Here is a 16,060-nt window from a genome sequence, read left to right on the forward strand (position 1 = left end):
CAGCTCCAGGCTTGAGCATCTTCAGCCTCTTCAGGCAGCCCTGGCACCCACAAGGCTGAGGTCCCGGTGATGGGCACCGATGATGGGCATGGCAAACCCGCATCCCAGCTGTCATACCCTGGCTGGCTGGGCCAAGGGGACACAGGGCACCATTGCCCAGCAGCAGAACCCATTCCACAGGGCTGAGCCTGGAGGAAAGGGGATTCTGTGCTGCCCCACACCTCTGAGCAGAGCCACTCAGCTGGGCTGAGGGTGCTTGGAGCCCCCCTCCATCTTAATGGCACAGTGGCAGGGCTGGTGCTGGGACCCCCACGGAAATCTGCACACCACTGCCTGTGACCCACACAGTGTGCTTGGGACCACCCTGGGGACCACCCTGGTCCTGCTCCATGGCACCTGTGCCACCTCAATGGGCTGGAGCTGTGCCCAAGCACCCTGGAGCCTCTCTGGCAAGCGCACAGCCCAGGAGAGCCACCAGTAGGTCAGCCTGTGACAGTGGAGCTGCTTACATTTGGGTACTCACTGCCACTGCCATCAGGGCAATGGCAGATCCTCAGCAGGGAGTCCAGGGCTGCCAGAGGAGAGGATGTGAAGCAGCGCTCCGGGTTCGCAGGACCACAGGGTGTCAGCTACACTGCACAGCCCTCTGCCAGCCACAGCCCATGAAGCTCTGCCATGTCAGGCGCCTCTGCTCCGGCCTTGGATGTTGGAAAAGACCCCGGCTCACTGGTCTGGACACAGGGGATGGGGCTGCCAGGGAGGGGACACACCAGGGGATGCAGATGTTGCCCTCTATGGCTGTGGGGCTGCACTGGGGAATAGGCCAAGTGCCGCATGGAGTGGATGGGGGCACCCCATTATCCACACGTCTGTGTAGCTGCAGTTCTTAAAAAATTCTCTATCTACACATTTGCTTTGTGAGTTTTCTTTTTCCTTTTCTTTTTCCTTTTTTCCCAGCCCTCGAGATGCAACAGCTCTGCCCTCCGCCGGGCTCCTCTAGCGCAGTCCAGGAACACCCAGCCAGCAGCACCGCGACCACAGGGCAAAGCGAAGTCCTTGGCTCTTGGGAGGGCTCCCCGCTGGCCCCCCGGCTCGCCGGGGCCAGTGGCTGCTCACAGGCACTGGCTGCAGCCGCACTTGCTGGGCTTCTCCACCTCCTCCACGAAGGTTGCGCCGTTGCTGCACTCGAAGGCGTATTTCCTGCGCCGGAGCCGCAGGCCGGTGCAGCAGCCGGCGCTGGGGCCCCCACACGTCCCTCGGCACTCCACCCAGGCCACCGGCCGCGTCGTCTGGCAGATGGCATAGCCCCGCTGCACCTGGTGGTAGTCCCGCACCGGCTCCCCGCGGCACTCCGGCTCTGTGGGACAGCGGTGCTCAGACTGGCATCCCGGCATGGGGCTGCTCCTACCCCGGGCACCCACCTCCCCAGCACCTACCCTGGTCACAGAAGGCTCCGGTGTAGCCGTCGTGGCACTCGCAGGCGGGCTGGCCGCCCGGGGTGAGGCGGCAGTGGCCGTGGGTGCAGGGCTGGCGGTGGCAGGGGTCGGGCGGCTCAGTGGGCTGGTTGCAGAGGGTGCCCTGGTAGCCCTCGTGGCACTGGCAGGTGTAGGAGAGGGCGTCGAGGGGCAGGCACAGCCCGTGCACACACCTGTGGGCACCCAGCGCCGTCAGGCAGCTGCCAGCATGGCCCAGCACCAGCACAGCACTCATATGGCACAGCCATCATGCCATGGGTCTGGTGTGGCACCACACAACCCAGTGCAGTGGCACTGCCACCACATGGCACCACCAGCACAAGCCAGTCCCAGGGGACCGCAGTGGACAGGCAGTAGGAGGGGTGGGCAGGGCAGGCAGTGAGGGGGGGCAGCCAATGGAGAGAGCGATGATGAGATGGTGGCCAGTGAGGAGCAATTAATGACAAGGCAGCCAATGAGGAAGAACAAATGGAGTGGGGCAGCTGTGGTGGGGCAGCCAATGAGGAAGGGGCAGATAATAAGCTAGCTGAGTGAGGCTGTTGTGGCGGGGCAGCCAATGAGCCAATGGAATAGGGCAGTTGTGGTGGGGCAGTCAGAGATCCAGTGGGGCAGGTGGGTCACATTGGGCAGCAAATGGCTCAGGACCATTACTGTTGGACAGCCAATGGGGCAGCATCACTGCCTCAGGACAGCCAATGGAGCAGATGGGTCACTGCAGGGCAGCCAATGGGACAAGACTGTTGCTGTGGGGTAGCCAACAGAGCAGAGACACTCACTTGTGCCCATGGCAGGGACCGCCGCGGGGCTGATCGCAGTGGGGCCCGTCCCAGCCAGGCTCGCAGTGGCAGATGGGGCCCTGGGCGCCGGTGGGCTGGCAGATGCCGTGCAGGCAGTAGAGCTTGCGGCAGGGCTCACAGCCCGGCACCACCCCCGGTGTCATCCGTGTCTTGGTGAAGTCCTGCAGCTCATTGTTGATGTAGAGGTTGCGGATGCACCCGTGGAAGCTGGTGCCGTTGAGGAGCTGCCAGAGGCGGAAGGCAGCTGAGTTGACATCCACAGGCATCCCTGGGGAGAGCACGACCATCAGCACACATGGATGTTCCCTGTGTGCCCACCACCACTCCTCCACATCACCCCTCTGGCCCCTGGTCCTACCTCCCACATAGAGGGGGGCCTCGCTGTTCAGCGTATAGTGCTTGCCCGAGTTGTCCATGGTCATGGGGCTACCACCATCGATGGAGAGGTTCACCATCTGGTCGAAGGTCACCAGCTCCACGGTGTGGAACTGCCCGTCATTGATAGTCTCAGCACTGGTGGAGACAGCTGGGTCACTGGGGACACCCCCCAAGCCCGTGCAGTGGGGGTGGTGGACCCCGGTGGGTGGGGAAGGGGTGGCAAGTACCTGTAGATGGCTGAGCTGGGGTGGGTGCCAGGGTCATAGCTGACCCTGACGTGTCCCTGGTACAGCTCCACGGCCATGTGGTCGCTGTCGCCATTGTACAGCAGGATGCCGTTGCCTTCAGCAGTGGAGACCTGGCAGGGGAGAGGTGGGAGCCCACATCCCTGGGGCAGCACCCCCATTGCCACCCCCCCGATGTCCCCATGCCCCCCCAGTCCTCACCTGCAGGGTGATATTGGCCCGTGGCCAGTCCTGCAGGTCAGTGAACTGCAGGTACGTGTCACGGTCCACAAAGTTGACACTCAGCAGCTTCTCGCACTTGGGGCCGCCGAAGCCGGGCAGGCACTGGCAGAGGGCACGGGCACCCCGCTCCACACACAGAGCCCCGTTCTGGCACTCGGCTCGCTCGCAGAGGCCGGGCTGGCTGGCAGCGTGGGGCGGCATCTCACAGAGCTGGCCACTGTGGGGCCAAGGGTGATGCTAAGCATGGGGCTGGGAGAGCGCCCTATGGGGCTCTGACAGCACTCCCCTGATTTGGGTCCTCAGGGAAGCTTTCCAGCCAGTGGCATCTGAGGGATGCCTGGATGCTGAGCACTGCCCTGGGGTCCCTCTCCAGGGATGCTGGTTTCCCCCAGCCTTCTCCCCTGAAGACCCACACCTCCAGCCCCAATCCTTCCTCTTGCACTGCAGGAATGAATGAATGGATGGATGGATGGATGGATGGATGGACATGGTAGCGAGGACTGGTTCCTTCTGCACAGAGCCATGTAACCATTCCCGCTATCTCCAGTGTCCCCCATCTTCCTGTGGTACCTGTAGCCCTCGGTGCAGAGGCAGGAGTAGCCGTTCACCTCATCCAGGCAGCGGGCACTGTTCTGGCACTGGTGGTCACGGCAGTCATCGAAGTCCTCGCTGCAGTTGCTCCCCACGTAGCCGGGCACACATTCACACCTGGGGCAGGCGGGGGGCTCACGGCTGCCCCTTCCTTCTCCCCAGTGCCGGTGGGTACCTGCTCCTCCTGGCATCCCCCTCCCCATAACCCCTCCCCAGCCTGTGAGCTGCAGCCCCCCAAAAGCACATCTCCCCCAACAGGCAGCTGGGACAAAGCAGTCTGGGGAGGGGGAGCTCACCTGGGCCCCTGGCTTGTGGAGACACAGGTAGAGCCATGCTGGCACGGGCTGAGCTCGGCTGAGCAGAAATCCAGTGGCTGCCCACAGAAATCCCCTGCAGGGCAGAAATGGGGACACCAGGGATGCTCAGGAGCTCACACTACCACAAGCACTTGCCCGAGTTGTTCATGGTCATGGGGCTCCATGGCTGTGGCCTGTGGCCGCAGGCAGCTCCTGCCTGAGTCAGGCACCAAGGGCATCCCAGGGCGTGGGGGCTCAGTTGGATGTATCAAAACTCGATGTGGCTGGGCCTAGAGGCCATAGTGATGGGCACTGGGACAGCAGGCAGAGGAGCTATTAGCTCTCATCAGTGAGAAGGGAGAAGCAGTGGGCACATACCCCTGCCAGGCCTGTGAGGTTTGGGGATGCTGAGCCCTCATTCCAGGTACCTGTGTAGTGGGCAGGGCACAGGCAGGTGTAGTTGGTGGCAGTGGGCACGCAGGAGCCCCCATTCTCACAGATGTGCTCCTTGCAGGGGTCGCTGGTGGCATGGCAGTTTGGACCCTCAAAGCCTGCTGGGCACAGGCACCTGCACGGGGCACAGGGCAGTGTCATGGGGTGAGAAATAGAGCATTTTGGGGTGGTTCCTGTGAAACAAGCAGCACAGCAGGCACAGAGACGGTGGCAGCCGCAGCGGGCTGCGAGGATGCTGAGTTGCCACGACAACGGGCTGAGAGGCCACTCAGCACCGGGGAGGGCAGTGGCTGCACAGCCCACCTCCTCACCCCATCCTGATAGCTATTTTCAGCTACTAATTGTGTCCTGATTCCTGGAATGGCCAGAAGAGTTCAGGGTAGCGAGGGCTGTGCAAGGGCATGGCAGCCCTGCAGGGAGCAGCAGTGATCCCGGGCCATATCCTGCCCCATTCCACAATCAGCCCTGCTGCAGCCGCTACATCCCAGCCCCAAATCCCACTGTGCTATCCCTCCCCATGCCTTCTGTAGTGGTGGGACTTGCTCTGTCCCCCATGCCCTCAGCCCAGGAGCCTGCAGGGCTGGAGGGCATAGGGAAGAAGAGCCAGTGCTCAGCCTTGCTAGTGCTGTGCTGGCAGGAGGCATAGGCAGGGCTGCAGAGAACAGGAGCATGGGCTGGAGCTACCACATGAATGCAATAGCCCAGCTGTATGCCTAAGGGAGCACGTAGAAGGCAAGGGAAGCATTAAACCTTATCTCGAAAGGATGCTGGGGATCCCAACTGCTGCCTGAACACCCATCTTTCATGGGTTCCCATTCAGCACTCACCTGAAGCCAGCTCCTTCCCTGTCCTGAGGCTGGCAGGTCCCCCCATTGAGGCAGGGGTTGGAGGAGCAGACACTCGGTGCCACCTCGCAGTTCCTGCCCTGGGGAGGGATGGAGAGGTGGGAAGGAGGAGGGTGACACAGCACCGTGCTCAGCTCTCCCTGCCCCATCAACACTCAGTGCAGCACTGTGGTGTGCATAGAGGGCAGACAGTCCTGCTGGCAGTGAGCCCCAGGGGCAGCCCTCCCTGCTCCTTTCCCCTCTGCAGGGACATGTCCCCCTGCACTGGGGATCCCCAGGGACCATGGTACCTTGTAGCCACTGGGGCAGGTGCAGCGGTAGAAACCAAGGGGATCATTGTGGCAGGTGCCCTGGTTCTGACAGGGGTTGGAGAGGCAGGGGTTGCACTTGGCCTGTATGCTCAGGGCAGGTGGGCCTGTGGGACAGGAGGCACAAAGATAGCCAGGGATATAGTACAGAGAGTGATGGAGAGGTGCCCATTCGTGGGTACCAACATGGGGTCAGGGCTCCAGCCACAGCTGGGAGCGGAGCCTGCCCAACCAATGAGCCGGTGACAGCCACATGTTCAGTCACCAGGGACGTGCCACCTGCCAGGTAAGGGGACAAGCCTCCTGCTCTGCCCCTTCCTCAAGGCAGCTCAGCAGATTAAATGCTGGAGTCCTCCACACTCACAGAACATCAGGCACTGAGCAGGAGATAGCCCGGCTCCCCATGGCACCTGCTGCCCTGCCTGACGATGGATGGACGGACAATACAGGCACCTCTCACCTTGGCATTCAAACTTCTTGGCAGGGGTGGTGAGCAGCAGCTTGCCTTCCATGTCAGGGGGCCCTGCACAGCGGGCGATGCCTGGTTCCTTGTACCCCGTCTTGACCCAGCTGGAGAGCCAGCGCAGGTTGCAGCTGCAGTACAGGGGGTTGGCTCCGATGGCTCTGCAAGAGAAGGAAGGACAAAACTGCATCCACTGCCCCGCAGAGGGAACCAGGGTTGGAGACCTTAGGACTGGGAACAACTCCGGCACTTGGCTCGGCTGCCAAGTGATAGGAGACCCAATGCTCTGTGCTGGAGCTCTCCTCCACTGCCCACACAGAAATCCCTGTGAGTCCCTCTCCAGCACTTGGGCAAAGCTGCCTGGGCTTGAGGCTGTGCAGAAACATCAGAACCATTGCACAGGATCTGGGGACAGCCTTGGCTCTGCTGCATGATGCAGGGCAGGGGCACCGGGGCAGGCTGCTGTGGACAAGCAGCAAGGTCACAGCCAGAGCTCATAGAGGCAGCATTAGGGGAGAGAAGGAATTGCTCCAAGAGAGCAGGGTTGCTCTGCTCCACAGCAGAGCAGGGCAGGGAGCAGCAGATTGTGTGTGAGGCTGAGGGGTTCAATGCCTTTTTGCATCCTCCTTCACTGCAAAGGCCAGCAGTGGTGGAGGACCAGTGTGATTGACACGTGTGGTGAAGGAAGGAGATGGCAGGCAGGGAGGCAGGCACTAGGGACAGCAGATCTGCTGGGGTTTACAGACCTGCTCCTACAGCACCAACAGCGCCGGCTGGTGACACAGCTCAGCTCTGTGGGAATCGGCAGCACTGCGCTTCAGCAAGAAAACCAGTGAAGAGCCAGGGGAGACCAGAAGGAGCAGAGCTGCTCCCAAGAAACAGGGAGGCCAGGGCTGGAAATCAAGATGCTCTCTGCAGGCTGCAGGAACAGCCTGAGAGCTCCAGAATGCCAGGAGCAGGACCAGCCACTGGGGGGTGGGTAGGAACCACTTAGCATGAATGGGGAAGGGACTGAAAAGTCATCCTGAACAAAGTGAAATCCCCACCCTGGGTGATGGGTATGGGCTGTGCTCCTGAGGGTACAGGCTCCCTCAAAGAGGAGGGAGGAGGATGCTTGGTGAGAGATCTGGGGCTCCTGCAGGGAAGGACCCTGGCAGGAGCCTAGTGACACACTGGCATGGGTCAGAGCAGCCCCTGCCAACCCATGGTTGTGCCAGCATCTTGCATGGCTTCACCTGCAGGTTAAGGGACCCTGAAGACCTGGTGGGACTCCACACCACCTCCATCAAGGACCAGCAGCACTGGGAGGCTCAGCTGCACACCTGGACCTGGGGCCAGAGCACATCAGTGCCTCACAAACACTGTCCCAACTACCAGCCCAGAGAAGAGGAGAGGAGGCAGCTCAGCCCCCAGAGAATCTGGGCTCAGCCCCGTGGTTTTCACAGGTCTCCTGAGCATGCATCCAGCCCTGCACCTGCAGAGCAGGAGATACTCACAGGTGGGACAGGGAGGTGACATCTGCAAAGATGCCCTCAGGGAGGCTGGAAATGTCATTGCCATGGAGAGACCTGCAGAGAACAGAGGATCCTGTAACGCCCATAGTTCCAGGGTGGGCAGCAAGGACTGTGACCAGCAGGGCTGCCACCACCCTGTGGGTCCAGGCACAGGTGGCAGAGCTGGACTGCACCCCTCTGTCACTGCTGCAAAGGCATCATGTGCTCCGAGAGGCTGTCTTCTCCCCTTGCTCCTCCTGCAGCCCGTACCCTGACTGCCTGCACCCAGCTCTGAGCAAGCACAGGGGACAGTGGACACAGGCAGCAGCAGGGGCTGCAAGCAGGGCTACAGGCAGGTACTTACAGCAACCGGAGGGAGCGGAGGCCCTCAAAGGCCAGCGGAGGGATGCACTGCAGGGAGTTGTAGCTGAGGATCCTGTAGAAGGCAAGAAGGAGGCAGCACAGTGTTGGGGGCACCTCTGTGTGTGCTGCAAGAAGCCCATCCTTGGTTGCATGCTCCCTTTGCATCAGCTCAAACTATAGCTTCACCCACATGGAGAGGGGAGACCCTGGTGTCCCCAGCATCCTGCAATCTTCAGGGTCCCTTGGAACAGCCCCCCACAGCTCAGTTCTGTGGCACACCACAGCAACTGCACTTACAGGGTGGTGAGCTGGCTCATATTGGTGAAGGACGAGTTGCTCAGGGAGCTGATCTTGTTGTTGCTCAGATCGCTGTAAAACAGAAACCCCAGTGCTTGGAGCAAGCTGGCCCCTCTCCCCCCTCGGTGTTCCCCTGCCCGCTCAGCTGCAATGGGATGCAAACAGCAGCACAGCCTCCAAGAGAGCAGCAAGGCTGTCACACAGGGTGGTGGCAGGAATGCCACTGTCCCCCTGCCCACTGCCACCAGAGGCTGTGAGCACCCAGGGGCTGAGCATTGCTGCAGTCAGCTGTTTCCCAGTGCACAGCAGGGACGCAGAGGGATGTCAGGGGTCCCTGCACACTGCCAGGCCCTTCCCCAGGATCACACACCATGGGGACAGCCCCTGTCCTTGCCCACCACTGCCAGCAGTGGGACCAGCTGCCTGCCTGGCCTCCTGCTCCTGCCTACTTACACGAGTTGCAGGTACTTGAAGGTGGAGAGCTGCCCTGGGACCTGAATAAACTGGTTTCCATCCAGGTAGCTGCAAGGGAGAACAAAAGCACCTCAAGGTGGCTGAAAATCAGGAGGTCCCTCCCTCTGCCCCCGATTCTCCTGTGCACCTTCTTATGTGCTGCAAAGAGCATCTCCATCATCACCTCTCTCCCAGCACGCAGGGCCTGGGGCTCTCAGGGGACCCCTGAGCTGCAGCGCAGGTAGTGTGAGAGCACATGGGCACACTGGAGAGCTCTGTGTGCTGGTCCCCAGGACAGCCTCCAAGCAGCCCACATGTGTGAGCGCAGCCAGCCATGTGCTGTGCTTACACATCCAATGTGAGTGTGGGCAGCAGAAACCAGTCTCAAGGCACGTGTGAGAGACAGCGGAGGATGCAGAGAGAGGAGGAGTGTGCGAGACAGCGCAGGGGTGTGAGGCGCTGCTATACACATGTATGCGCATAACCACTGCCTGCACTACCTGCACACAGGATTTGCTGCTGTCCCCCATTCCAGACAGGAGCAGAGCCCCTTTCACAGCAATAGGCATTACTGCACACCCAGAGCTGGCATGGCTGCTTGGGTATCTCCCTGACAACCAGGTAAACCACAGGCCATTGCCTGTGTGCTGGGAGCTGGGGCTGCCCAGAGTATTCCCACAGCCTTGGTGAGAGGTGATGGCACAGCAGTGCTGGGGAGCTGGCAGAGGCAGGGCGGCCCTGTCCGTGTTGCTGATGGCAGGCTGATCGGGACTGCAGGGCTGTGTGGGGACCGCAGCTGCCCCCTCCCAAAGATGCCAAAGAGCAGGGACCCAGCTGCTGTGACAACCCCTTGCACATCACCATTAGTAACCCTGAGTCAGCAGAGGCTCTCACTGAGCCCCTTGCTGTGGTTGAGGCTGAAGGGGGTCCCTTGGCTGGGTGGGGGTCACTGCCAGGCTGGGATGGTGCTGTGGAAGAGAGCTGTGGGGCATCTTTGCCCCGACACCTGCACAACCGCTCAGCAGAGCCCCCGTCACCCAGAGCTGCAAAGTCTGGGGCAGAGCCTGGGCACTCGGCCATCACTTACAGCTCCGTGACGTTCTTGGGGATCCCCTTGGGCAGGGCCTTGAGGTGCTTGTTGCTGCAGCGGACAACGGTGTCGAGGCATGTGCACTCCTGCGGGCACTGCGGACGGGGGATGCAGCTCGTCTCCTCCTGACCTGCACCGGGCACAGACAGCCACAGTCACCTTGGGCACCACATGAGGCTGGACTCAATGCCTTGTGCTCGCCTAGGACTGCGCCCCTCCCATGCCAACCATATCCCCTCACCCCAAAGCAGGGTGCTGTGGGTAACAGCCTCAGTCCAGCTGGGAGTCAGCAGTGCAGGAATCTCTCCTGTGCCCAGAAACCGCCTGCCCCACTTGGATGGATGCAATCAGACAGCTCCAGGCTGCTCTGATTTTCACTATTTTCAAGCAAAAACACAGTCCCAGGGGTAGCAGAGAGGAGGGCGCACGAGAAGGGGCTCAGCCCTGCCAGTCCTCCTGAAATAACCTTTCACCCATCTCCCAGAGGCAGCAGTGGTTGCACAGAGCAGCCGGAGGAGCCAGCATCGCTCCCCCTTCCCACAGAACGACAGTACGCTATCTCATGCCGTTGGGAAAGGCGCAGGATGCACCCTTCAGCGTTTGACATGGTGGAGGAGGGAAAGCAGAAGAAATGATGATGTGTTTGTAAATATTTTACAGAGGGCTCAAAAGCTGTTCTAAATTAAAAAAACTTTAAAAAGAAGTCTTTTATCTCAACAGGCACATTCCCCGCCTGCTCCATCTGCCCAGCTCCATCATGTGGGCCTGGGAAGGGAAGAAGCAGGAGGAATCTTGGTGGGCTTTGCCTATACACCTGTGCCTGCTAGCACCCAGGGCACAGCATTTGCCAGCACAGACCTGCCTACATACAAGGGCTACAGGGTGCAGTGGATGCAAACTTCTCTCCCAGCATCAGAGCAGCTTGTGGGGATTTGAACGCAGCCCTAAGGGCCGGGTGCCAGGAGGGGAAATATATGCATCATCCATGGAAAGCATTAATGGGCTGACGGTTCCCCCTGAGCTACTGGCTTGTTACAGGACACTACTGAACATCCCAGAAGCAAGGATGATGCTGGGACAAGCAGATCATGGTGCCAGCCCAGGACAAGCAGCTCGATCCCCTCTCACCCCCAGCGCCATGGGGCCCGTGAGTTACCTTCCTCACACCTGAAGTCGGGGAAAGCCACGTCCTGGAGCGGGATCTGCCGGAGGAAGTCAGGGTTTTGGCACCGTGGGTTCCCTGTCACGATCTTCCTCTTGCGCAGCCAGTCCCCCAGCCAGGCCAGCTGGCAGTTGCAGTTGAAGGGGTTGGCGAGCAGGTTCCTGCACAAGAGGGAGTGTGAGGGAACCACCTGAGCAGCCACCGGGCAAGGGTTTCCCCTGCCACCCCCCCCACTGTGATGGGGACAGCCTGGGAGCATTCCTGCTGAGGCCCGAGCCTTACAGCGTGGACAGCGACTGCAGCGTGTCGAAGGCACCCGGTGTGATGGTGCTGATCTGGTTGTCATACAAGGAGAGCAGGCGGACGTTGCGCAGCCCTGTGAAGCTGTCATTGTGGATGCAGCTGATGCGGTTGTTCCTCAGCATCCTACAGACAGAAGGGGATAAAGGCACCTAATAACCCAGGCAAGACACCGTGGGGGAACCCACCTCAGCAGTGCCTGGGCTGTGCCCACCTTGCTGCTGAGCCAGGCCCTGAATAGCAAAAACCTTCCCCCAGCTCTGGATACAGCCAGTGGATGGATAAGGCACTCCTGAGCTGGCCCAGCAGGGATGCAGACAGCACCAGCCCAGGATCGCAGGCAGGGCAGAGGAGCAAGGAGCAGAGATGCCCCCATCCCTGTCCCCATGGCAAAGCGAGGACTCACAGGGTCCTCAGCCCGTCCAGGCCCCTGAACATGCCACTCCGCACAGACTCCAGCTGGTTGACGGTGAGGTGCAGTTCGGTGACGGAGGATGCCCCCTCGAATGCCCCATCCTCGATCTCCGACACCTTGTTGTTGCTGAGGTTGCTGTGGAGAGGGGAAAGCAGGCTGGGACAGGGGGCTCTGCCCCAACCTCAACCTGAAACCTGCCTCCCCCAGGTCCCACTGAGTGCCTCATGATGGCAAATTCCTCAAAAATTCCAAAAACCCTTGGGTTGGTACATGCCCCCAGTTTCACACTCAGAGCTGCCCTGGCATCAGGATCCCATGTGCCTTCCCAGCCCCCAGGCACTCCTGATGGAGCTGTGATTGCCTGATACTCACATTTTCTTCAGATGTGGGAGTTTCTTGAAGATGCCAGTGGCCTCCAGGACAGAGATTTCATTGTTGTTCAGGCGCCTGGAGTGGGCAGCACAGAAAAGAGCTCAGGACGTGGCTGCAAAGGGCCTGGCACAGACCAACTCTGAACCAAACCCCAGCACTGGTGATGCTCCAGCTGCAGGAGGGAAAGCAGGGTGGAGGCTCTTACAGCTCGGCCGTGGACTGTGGGATGCGCTCTGGGATCTTGGTGAGCTTCAGGTTGGAGCACTCAACCACGCTGGATTCACAGCGGCACTTCGGGGGGCAGATCACATCGCTGTTGCACTCACTGTTCAGCTGGTAATCCTCCGTCCCTGTGCACCAGTGAGGGCAGCATGGGGTCCCACAGGCAGAGGCACCGGAGCTGTGCCTGCCCTCCCCTCCCTGCTCCTCCCACACCCCCAGCTGGTCTCAGGCTCTTCCCCAGCTCCCCTCATCCCAGGGCTATGCACAAATTACTCTTCTCCATGCCCAAAACATCTTATCTGCAAGGGTATTTGTCCTGGGTACACAGGGTGCTGTGTTACCCACCACCCTCTCCTCTCCTGCAACCGGAGCTGGACCACATGGACACCTCTGTGCCCATCCAGATAACAGCACAAGGAGAGATGCTGGAACATGTCCTGCTACCCAGCAGTTTTGTTACTGCAGCACCTGGGAACTGAGAAACCAGAAATGATGGGAAATGCAGCACCAGGCCAGATCGTGGGGCTCCGGCACAACCATCCCCCAGGCAGCCTGTCCGAAAGGGCACCATGCACACACCCATGCATACACATGTGTGTCTCCTCCTCTTACCTGGGATGAAATACTGCTCTTTGGCTGTGGAATGAAAAGCACATCATCGCCCTGAGCACATGGACACGGGGCTGGGGCAGGGCTGAGCACAGCACGGGGATGGGGATGGCTCTCACCAGAGCAGCGAAACTTCTTGCTCTTGATCTGGCCAATGCGCTTGTTGGCCAGGCGCCGAGGGCTGGCACAGCGAGCACCACTGGTCTCAATGGGGTTGGCACGGAGGAAGTCTGCCAGCCATTTCAGGTTGCAGTCGCAGATGAAGGGGTTCTGAGCCAGGTGCCTGCACCATGGACAGTGGGTGACCACCAGCTCCAGCTCTGGCTACCCAAGAATGATGCTTCCCCCCAGGCTCCCACCTGCCTGGGCATCAGAGCTGGTGTGGGTACTCACAGGGTCTGGATGGCCCGCAGGGAGGTGAAGGTGCCCTTGGCCAGGCTCTGAATCTTGTTGTCATAGAGTGAGAGCAGCGAGAGGTTCTGCAGGTCCTGGAAGGCTTCTGCTCGCACACAGTTGATCTTGTTGGCATTGAGGAGCCTGGCAGGGAGGGAGGTGAGCCTGAGGGCCCTCTTCACTGCACCATGGGTGCTGGGGACCTCACTTGCTTTCTGGTGTCCCCCCAGAGCATCCCACCCAGCCACCAGCGCCTTACAGCAGCTGCAGGGCAAAAAGTCCCCCGAAGACACCCTTGGGGAGGTCTGTGATCTTGTTGCCATACAGCACCCTGGGAGAGAGAGACTGGTGTGAGAGACATGGCGGGGAGTGGTGTGGGGCATGATTCAGGGCATGCCACATCCACCCCACACCACCCAACACATCCCAGTGGGGGGCACTTACAGGGAGTTCAGCGAGCGCAGTCCTTGGAAGGCGTCAGGGGCGATCTCTGAGATCTGATTGTTGCTCAGGTCTCTGAAAACCAAAAGGAGAAGGTGGCCAAGTCCCCTTTTCTTCGCCCCATGCCCCCATCCTCCTGGGCCCAGGGGTCCACCCCCTGCGCTCAATATACAGAACTGATGGCATCCAAGGCCCCATCCTAGCGCTGCCATGTGGGGCACCCATGTCACACCAAGTGCTGCAAGCCCATTGGAGTGGGGGCCTGTGGGCTCACAGCAGCGGTGTGAAGGGTGTTGGGGTTCAGGGTGAGTTGGCAAGGGCTGCACACTTACATCCTCCGCAGCTTCTTGTAGGGGGAAAAGGCACCTGGGGGGATGGACTTGATGCCATTGAGCTCCAGGCGTCTGCAAAGAGAAGGGGGAAGATGAGGGCTGTAGGGCTGGTTGAATCACAGCACCCCACTGACAGAGCTGCAGAGCTGCAAGACCCGCAAGCTTGCAGAAAGTTACCCTAGCAGGGTGTTACCATTCACCCCAGGGACAACTTGCAGCCTGTGGTCTGGGCTTTCTCCATCAGACAGGGGTGCCATGGACAGGGGGACTGTGCTGGCTGGGGTGCGGGGAGCACCTCCCCCCTCCCAGCACCCTGGGTCTGGGGGTGCCTGCTCCCCGCCATGTGCTCTGCATGCCGTCCCAGGAGGGGCTTTGCACCATAACTGGATTCCCGTAAGGAGATTATTTCTCTATTTACATTTTTAATGCAGCTAAATCCAGGGCTAAACCTGGGCAGCACGGGAGAAGGGCAGGAAAGGCCTGCTGCCCCGCAGGGTGGCTGAGTGTGAGGTTTGCCCCTGTGTCCCCACTGCCTTCAGCCACCCATAGCCAGTGATAACTGTGTGGGGACGTACTCACATCTCTGTCATGGTCTCAGGTAGGTTGGCAGGGATGGCCGTCAGCCCCTTGCCCCGACAGTCCACGATGCCGTTGCTGCAAGTGCACATGGCCGGGCAGGAGCCAGAGGACAAGCTGCAGAGCTGGGCATGTGCGGAGTCTGTTTGTCCTTTGGGAAAGCAACCAGCATGGGAATTGAAAAGAGCTGGGCCAGGTGGATGGGTGGCAGCACCCCAAGGAATGGATCCTGGTGACAGCTCGGAGTGCTGGGACAGCTCATAGCACCCTTAAGTGGGTGCACAAGGTCCTGGTGCACCCCACCCCCATGTGAAAGGCACACAGCTCCAACGGCACTGACTGATTCACCTTTTGTCACACTGGTAGGGTAGTGGTGTTCCCATGGTGTCTTCACACCAGGGACAGTGCTGACCCAAGCCAAGCCCAATGCATACATCCAGGCTCTGAGCTGGGGCATGCGGCAGAGTAGAGGTGGGCTGCATCAATGGGAGCGGCTTTGTCCCCCCAGTCCATGTCCCTGCCCTGGTACCCACTGCCTCTCGTCCCCCTCACCAGAGCAGCTGAACTCATTCTTCTGTATCTCGGCCACGTTGAGACCACGGAGCTGGGCTGGAGCAGCACACTGGGTGAAGAGCCCAATGGTGGGGCGCTGGCGCAGCCACTGTGAGAGCCAGGCCAGGTGGCAGTCGCAGAAGAGGTGGTTGGAGTGCAGGCGACTGAGGGTGGATAGGGCAGTCAGTGCCCGCAGGACAGCTCCCGAACACCCCACCTCATCTAGGTGTTCCTGCTCTGGCAGGGGGATTGGACTAGGTGATCTTTTGAGGTCCCTTCCAATCTCTACCATACTGTGATACTGCCCTCCAGCCGCCCCAGCCTGGCTCAGCACAAAGGTACACTGAGGACACAGAGGAGCCTGGGAGCATCTGTGCCAGTTCCCAAGGCTACCGTGATTGAGAGTGCTTGGGGATACACTGCAGGAGTGTCCTCTCCACCCCCTCCCCATGGATGCCAACAGCACTAGTAGCAGAGCTGGGGACACCCTACTCCAGCCCAGGGGGTTCCTCCTACCCCCACGGCCCTGGCACTCACAATGTCCGCAGCTTGGGCATGTGGTTGAAGCTGGACACAGGGATGGAAGTGATATTGTTGTTATTCAGTGTCCTGCAGGAAAGCAAGCAGGACAGGTCAGCGTGGCCAGGCCATAAATGGGAGAGTGTGCCTGCAGTGCCTTGTGAGTGGGGAGCACCCAGGGACACTCTCACCCCACATGGGGCTTGCATGCTGGAGGTTCCAGCCAGCTCTTGGCCACTTACAGGACCTCCAGACCCCTCAGGGCACGGAAAGCCCCATCCTCAATGCAGCTGATCTGGTTCTTGTCCAGTTGCCTGAAGGAGGAAGACAGAGGGAGCATTACTGGAGCAGTAACTGGGAGCCCAGGCAGAGTGACCAGTATCTCCCAATGCTTCCTG

General features: G+C 60.3%; 1 protein-coding gene across 1 annotated transcript in view; it reads right to left on the reverse strand.

Moving 5' to 3' along the window:
• Window positions 1-790: 790 nt before the first annotated feature.
• The window catches only part of SLIT1 (slit guidance ligand 1), a gene marked incomplete at its 5' end in the record, with an annotated part of 62,292 nt that continues 47,022 nt past the window's right edge, over window positions 791-16,060 (reverse strand). Inside the window, 32 exons of the mRNA XM_080621774.1 lie at window positions 791-1,357; window positions 1,437-1,648; window positions 2,252-2,540; window positions 2,631-2,785; window positions 2,878-3,008; window positions 3,097-3,334; window positions 3,688-3,825; window positions 4,005-4,098; window positions 4,433-4,572; window positions 5,285-5,382; window positions 5,593-5,717; window positions 6,071-6,234; window positions 7,570-7,641; window positions 7,931-8,002; window positions 8,227-8,298; window positions 8,680-8,748; window positions 9,767-9,899; window positions 10,926-11,092; window positions 11,214-11,357; window positions 11,638-11,781; window positions 12,019-12,093; window positions 12,224-12,368; window positions 12,853-12,876; window positions 12,969-13,132; window positions 13,243-13,386; window positions 13,502-13,573; window positions 13,687-13,758; window positions 14,016-14,087; window positions 14,595-14,742; window positions 15,144-15,307; window positions 15,681-15,752; window positions 15,905-15,976. Coding sequence (XP_080477900.1) covers window positions 1,113-1,357; window positions 1,437-1,648; window positions 2,252-2,540; window positions 2,631-2,785; window positions 2,878-3,008; window positions 3,097-3,334; window positions 3,688-3,825; window positions 4,005-4,098; window positions 4,433-4,572; window positions 5,285-5,382; window positions 5,593-5,717; window positions 6,071-6,234; window positions 7,570-7,641; window positions 7,931-8,002; window positions 8,227-8,298; window positions 8,680-8,748; window positions 9,767-9,899; window positions 10,926-11,092; window positions 11,214-11,357; window positions 11,638-11,781; window positions 12,019-12,093; window positions 12,224-12,368; window positions 12,853-12,876; window positions 12,969-13,132; window positions 13,243-13,386; window positions 13,502-13,573; window positions 13,687-13,758; window positions 14,016-14,087; window positions 14,595-14,742; window positions 15,144-15,307; window positions 15,681-15,752; window positions 15,905-15,976 — 4,126 coding nt within the window. The 3' untranslated portion in view covers window positions 791-1,112. The remainder of the gene's footprint in view (window positions 1,358-1,436; window positions 1,649-2,251; window positions 2,541-2,630; window positions 2,786-2,877; window positions 3,009-3,096; window positions 3,335-3,687; window positions 3,826-4,004; window positions 4,099-4,432; window positions 4,573-5,284; window positions 5,383-5,592; window positions 5,718-6,070; window positions 6,235-7,569; window positions 7,642-7,930; window positions 8,003-8,226; window positions 8,299-8,679; window positions 8,749-9,766; window positions 9,900-10,925; window positions 11,093-11,213; window positions 11,358-11,637; window positions 11,782-12,018; window positions 12,094-12,223; window positions 12,369-12,852; window positions 12,877-12,968; window positions 13,133-13,242; window positions 13,387-13,501; window positions 13,574-13,686; window positions 13,759-14,015; window positions 14,088-14,594; window positions 14,743-15,143; window positions 15,308-15,680; window positions 15,753-15,904; window positions 15,977-16,060) is intronic.

This window comes from Psittacula echo, assembly GCF_963264785.1.
Source record: "Psittacula echo genome assembly, chromosome: 6".
Taxonomy (NCBI): Eukaryota; Metazoa; Chordata; class Aves; order Psittaciformes; family Psittacidae; genus Psittacula; species Psittacula echo.